Genomic DNA, 6,360 nt, shown 5'->3' with positions numbered 1-6,360 from the left:
GACCTCAGTGATCTCACAGGTGTCTCATGTCAAAGACTGTTCTCAGATTGACTGAGATGAACTAAACCATGCTCTCTCTGTCTTCTCCTTTATCTCTCTCTCGTGTCTCATGGCTCATGTGACATGAACTTTAGAGGAAACACTATGTCTCTGAGGCTGACATGAGTCGAGTGTGTGCTGGAGGGGTATAACCCCCTACCCCCAGCACTGGGCTGTGAAACCGTGGAAGTGTGGATTCTTACCTCACTGATGTTTATGTGGCTGAATGCCTTCAAATCTTCACAGAAATATTATAATGGTAGTGTATAGCCTTCCCAGATGAGCACTGTTCCAATGATTAAATACTTAAAGAAGACGTCTAGGATTCTGGGGTAACTGCAGTTCTCTATGGTTTGTTTACATTCAGAAGCTCCGCATCTTTTAAGGTGGAGCGGTGTGTGTGAGTAAGAAGCGACTGTATCTTTTAAGGTGGAGCGGTGTGTGTGAGTAAGAAGTGACTGTATCTTTTAAGGTGGAGCGGTGTGTGTGAGTAAGAAGCGACTGTATCTTTTATATCGTTTATTCACTGTTTGAATTCCCACAGAAACTCATGTGTAACTCGAGCAGTTTAGTTTTGTAGCACTTTCGCTCTGTGTTTACTTTCATGCAGTTAGCGCTCTCCTGAGTTTAGAGTCAGTTCCACCTTAAGTAATGTAACTGTAACAGCAGAAATAAGTCAGTGTTACCCCCCTATGGAGCAGGAATAGAGCAACATCCTCATCTCATTTAGCGTTTGGAGAGAGAGAGAGGAAGAGGGAGGAGCATGTTGAGTTTAATAAACACATGAGATCTGTCAGTTTCAGGAGTTTATTCTCAGTAAATGACTGTAAAATAATATTTTTTTTGTTGTATAAGTAGAAACTGCCCAAGTATGCTGTGATGCGTGACACACACACACACACTGCAGAGATTAGCGGATTAGCGCTAAGTGTTGAATGGGCGAAAAGTGACTCCCCACAGAGAAGTGTAATCTGATCTAAACTCTGACTTAACTGTGTCCAGAGCCCCACATCTGTCACTGGACAGTAATCAGCTCACCCTTCAGACCCCTGGTCTTACCCCAGACTGAGTGGTCAGCACCTGCTCACTTTAACACACACACTGTGGAGGAGAGGGGCCTGTGCAGACGTCATGGCACATTTGAAGCATTTATGGTGCTCCCTTTGTTCCGAATGAACGAATGAATCCTCACTGTCCATCCCTGTGTGTGTGTGTGTGTGTGTGGTTTAGTACATTGTTAAACACAGCAGCTGTCCTCACACTGTGTGTAAATGTAATGAAGAATGAAGAATAAAAATGCTCCAAATGGACTCTGAATAACATCTTTATTCACTGACTCCCTCTGAGAGTGGTTTCTTTCTCTTTAACGTTGCTCTTTTGGAGGTATTTGTTGTGAATTGGACAGAGAAGGTCTGATTTAACTGTGTATCGTCCACAGACAAGTGTCCCACTGCTCTCTCCCTCGTGTTAAACTCTGAGAAAGATGAGGTCTGGTACTAGCCTCAGAAACATTCCCTCAGAAAAGCTGCTATTAATCTGAATAATTCAACACCATCATTAAACACTTAGGGCTAGCTTTAGATGCAACTCTCACTGTTTCTCTCTCACTGTCTCTCTCTCACTCTGTCTCTCTCTCTCTCTCTCACTGTCTCTCTCTCTCTCTCACTGTCTCTCTCTCTCTCTCACTGTTTCTCTCACTGTTTCTCTCTCACTGTCTCTCTCTCTCTCACTGTTTCTCTCTCTCTCTCTCACTGTCTCTCACTCTGTCTCTCTCTCACTCTCATTGTCTGTCTCTCTCTCTCTGTTTCTCTCTCTCTCTCACTGTTTCTCTCTCTCTCTGTTTCTCTCTCTCTTGCTCACTGTCTCTCTCTTTCACCGTTTCTCTCTCTCACTCTCAGTCTCTCTCTCTCTCTTGCTCACTGTCTCTCTCTGTCTCTGTTTCTGGGTTCTGTTGTTTGACCCGTGGATGCTCTTCACAGGGCAGTTTTACCTGTGCTTTACCATGAACCCACTGACCCCTTCATTTTCCCCCTCGTCTGGTTTCTTTCTCCTGTTTCTCTCGAGACAGAGCCCTGCTCCTGCTGCTCTCCTGGTGTGGCCCTGACCCTGTGAGTCCTGTAGAAGACCCTGGCCTTGTCTCATCTACAGTACCACACCTGGCCGTGCAGGGACGCTGTTTTATCTCAGATTAACTCTGCACCTGCCTTTACCCTTCCACAGAATCACTGCCCCCTCCTCCTGTGGGTCTTGGTTTCCTCGTGCGCTCCTTGCCCTCGGCTCATTGGGGCTCAGAGTCAGATCTCTGTAAAACCGCTTACTGACGACTTTCTGTTGTGAAAAGTGTGTTATGAATAAAATATGATTAAATTTCATTAACAAAAATTCCTTTTACAAACATTCGGCATCAGACTTCAACTGTAAACTGAGGAATTCTGTTTATTTTGGACCCCACCCTCGAGAGTTTGACATATTTCACTGAGTCGTGTGTTTCTCTGGAGAAAAGTAAATGAATAAAAACGATGTTAAAATAATAATAAAAAACCAAACCTCAGTGAAGACATGAAGATAAAAGGCTTTATTGATCACAACGGAAACTGAACTCACAGATACACACAGTGCTTACGTCATTCCAGCGCTAACAGAGACAGTGTCAGCACCTCGTCAGGAACGAAGCGAAAGGAAGGGAAAAGAAAAGTGAAAGTGACATTTGAACAAATGAAAGAATTAAAAATGAAAAACAGAAAAGTCCCCACAGTGAATTCCTTTAATCCCAACAACATAATCACAATGTGCAAAATCATCATCGTCTTCAGAGGGAACAGCACCAGGTTCAGAGCTGGACTCCAGGCCTCAGGCGTCCTCTCAAACCCAGGGCTGAATGAGGTGAGATGAACAGAAAGAACGGACCAGTGCAGATCTGATGAGTCTTTAACAGAAACGGGGCTCTACAGTGACATCAATGTTCACACAGTAAAGAACATCAGCTACTGAGAGAGTGAGAGGATTCCATTAGATCGACATTTTAAACCCATATTTGACAATGTGTTAATGGTATTCTTCTAGGGGGCGCCACTGGGGCTCCAGAAGAGCAGAGTGTGGATTTCATTGTGGAGGTGAAATAGTGGCAAACGGAAACCGGCTCCGCTCAACAAGCGCATTCACAGCAGTGACATTCACAACGCTTTGAAACGAAAAGCTAAGCCCCCACAGCTCTGCTTTCGTCTCAATTTACTTCATTAATAAAAGTCAACACCTGAGGATTCTGTGAGGAGTGTGGTGTGTTCTCCCTGTGTCTGTGTGGGTTTCCTCCGGGTGACTGTCTGTGAGGAGTGTGGTGTGTTCTCCCTGTGTCTGTGTGGGTTTCCTCCGGGTGACTGTCTGTGAGGAGTGTGGTGTGTTCTCCCTGTGTCTGTGTGGGTTTCCTCCGGGTGACTGTCTGTGAGGAGTGTGGTGTGTTCTCCCTGTGTCTGTGTGGGTTTCCTCTGGGTGACTGTCTGTGAGGAGTGTGGTGTGTTCTCTCTGTGTCTGCGTGGGTTTCCTCCGGGTGACTGTCTGTGAGGAGTGTGGTGTGTTCTCTCTGTGTCTGCGTGGGTTTCCTCCGGGTGACTGTCTGTGAGGAGTGTGGTGTGTTCTCTCTGTGTCTGCGTGGGTTTCCTCCCACGCTCCAAAAACACACGTTGGTAGGTGGATTGTTGACTCAAAAGTGTCCGTAGGTGTGAGTGTGTGAGTGAATGTGTGAGTGTGTGTCGCTCTGTGAAGGACTGGCGCCCCCTCCAGGGTGTGTTCCTGCCTTGCGCCCAGTGATTCTGGGTAGGCTCCGGACCCACCTCCGCCCTGAACTGGATAAGGGTCACAGACAATGAATGAATGAAACTGTACATATTTGGAAAAACGTAAAAAAAAAGTGCTTATTTTTTATTTCACATTTTTCATTTAATGCCTTTTTCTCAACTTTTCTCTTTAAAACGGCAAATAAATGTAAAAATATCTACAAAAGACTTTGCAATGTGTTCCCTACAGAGTGAGTGTATCCCCTTCAACGTTCAAAACAAACATGTGCTGAGTTTAACGGCTCGGCTCCTGTCGTCCGAGCGAGGATCAGGAGCGTGGCCTAAAAGATCAGCCCCGCCCTCCGTGACCCGCACAACACCAATCAACACAAGAACGAGGGGGTTTTAACACAACACTGGGTCATACTTTAACCTTAGAATTAAAGCTTCATAGGCACTGTGAGGCTCCGCTGAGCTGTAACAGGGAGAACAGAGCCTCTGTGGCTGCTACTCCGGGCTCAGCACTGCAGAAACGGCTCTATGGAACTGTTGGATGAATGTAGCCCCCCCCAGTTTTTCTTTAAACTCTTTGGTTTCATCTGAACTTTTTTTTCTTATTTTGTGTTTGTTTTGAATTTGTTTCTATTCACTTTTTTAAAAGCAGAGATAATAACGGTTTATTAGAAAACTGCTAAAGAACTGAAGATCTGAGCGATTGATTGATTGATATTCTGATCGTCTCAGGCCTAGCCCCCGCTGCATAGTTTTAATGTTGATTTGTATCTCGCCCTTTCCCCACAACACCAGGAAAACAGGAGCACAGAAGAACCAGACCATAATAAATAAATGACCTCACTCTTCTGTGAGTGTGTGTCCAGACCCTGGACTGGAGCTGAGTACATCATCGCTTCACGATTCCACTTTAACACCGAGTGTGGTGCGGCTCCTAACTCCTGTAAACACGTCTGTAACAGAGAGACTACAGGAGGGGGACTGTGGAACAGAGTTCCTGCAGGAAAGTGCAAACTACAGCACACTTCATACACCTGGCACACACACACACACACACACATGCTTTAGATGTGACAAAACTGGCTTGTCACTCACTCACTCACTCCTGTTTAGCAGGTTGACGTTTCTCCACCGTGGGGCGCAATTAGAACTGAACTGGTTTTGAGAAGCAGTCCAAACAGTCGGACGTCCAGTGCTGTCCTGTGCTGGGCGAGCGAGGTGTGTGTGTTCAGCTGCGTACAGAGGGAGTGTGCGTGGTGTGTGTGTTGTGTGTGTGTGTGTGTACGGGGATGGACAGTCGGACGTCCAGTGCTGTGTTGTGCAGGGCGAGCGAGGTGTGGTGATAGTGCTGAACCAGGGCCTTCAGAGAACCGTGAAGATCGTGCGGCTCGGAGAATCCGAACCCCCGAGGAGTGTGTAGGATCACACAGTGTCTCACCTCGTCATTCACACTGTGAACACACACACACACACAGAAATACACATCAGTATCAACATCACAGAGCGGGAGAGAGAGAGAGAGAGAGAGAGAGAGAGAGAGAGAGAGAGAGAGTGTGAGTTTAGACTTTTTACCAGACTGCCGTGACTGGTAGATGCTGGTAGAGTGACAGACTGCACCTTTAATGCTGTGGGACTTACACGACGGAGCAGGCGAAGCAGTTCTTCTTGCTGCTGCTGCGGATGAGGAAGGCTCCGGACGGCTTCCCCTTCAACAGCAGCTCCGCATCCTCCCGGGACACGTTCCCCACAAACCAGCTGGACTCCTCCAGACTCCTCAGCCCTTCATCACCCTCCTCCTCCTCCTCAGAGCGCTCTGGACACACTCGCCTGACACACACACACACACACAGCGATCAGGTCAAAGCTCCTGAACACACAGGAGCTGCAGGGCCCTGTGTAAGCTCTTCTCCTCGAGTGACTGTCTATAAGGAGTGTGGTGTGTTCTCCCTGTGTCTGCGTGGGTTTCCTCCGGGTGACTGTCTGTGAGGAGTGTGGTGTGTTCTCCCTGTGTCTGCGTGGGTTTCCTCCGGGTGACTGTCTGTGAGGAGTGTGGTGTGTTCTCCCTGTGTCTGCGTGGGTTTCCTCCGGGTGACTGTCTGTGAGGAGTGTGGTGTGTTCTCCCTGTGTCTGCGTGGGTTTCCTCCGGGTGACTGTCTGTGAGGAGCGTGGTGTGTTCTCTCTGTGTCTGTGTGGGTTTCCTCCGGGTGACTGTCTGTGAGGAGTGTGGAGTGTTCTCCCTGTGTCTGCGTGGGTATCCTCTGGATGACTGTCTGTGAGGAGTGTGGTGTGTTCTCTCTGTGTCTGTGTGGGATTCCTCCGGGTGACTGTCTGTGAGGAGTGTGGTGTGTTCTCCCCGTGTCTGTGAGGGTGAGTGTGTGAAACTGACCAGAGCTGAGAGCAGGGTGTAGGAGTGAGTTTGATACGGTGGGGGGTAAGGGACATATTTACTGAGTCAAAGCCCACCCTGAGTATTAGCTATGAGCTGAGTCCTGTGTAGATACAGCAGTAAACACTGTGTTTATAACGATGTGGAGCAGTG

General features: G+C 47.6%; 1 protein-coding gene across 1 annotated transcript in view; it reads right to left on the bottom strand.

The window, feature by feature from the left end:
• Positions 1 to 2,483: 2,483 nt before the first annotated feature.
• The window catches only part of pik3r3a (phosphoinositide-3-kinase, regulatory subunit 3a (gamma)), a 14,627-nt gene continuing 10,750 nt past the window's right edge, over positions 2,484 to 6,360 (bottom strand). The window contains exons 7-8 of the mRNA XM_066681054.1: positions 5,460 to 5,648; positions 2,484 to 5,272 (exon numbers count right to left, since the gene is read on the bottom strand). Coding sequence (XP_066537151.1) covers positions 5,050 to 5,272; positions 5,460 to 5,648 — 412 coding nt within the window. The 3' untranslated portion in view covers positions 2,484 to 5,049. The remainder of the gene's footprint in view (positions 5,273 to 5,459; positions 5,649 to 6,360) is intronic.

This window comes from Hoplias malabaricus, chromosome 9 (genome assembly GCF_029633855.1).
Source record: "Hoplias malabaricus isolate fHopMal1 chromosome 9, fHopMal1.hap1, whole genome shotgun sequence".
Lineage (NCBI taxonomy): Eukaryota > Metazoa > Chordata > Actinopteri > Characiformes > Erythrinidae > Hoplias > Hoplias malabaricus.
The sequence above is the reverse complement of the archived record's forward strand: the minus strand, read 5'-3'. Positions and strand labels throughout refer to the sequence as shown.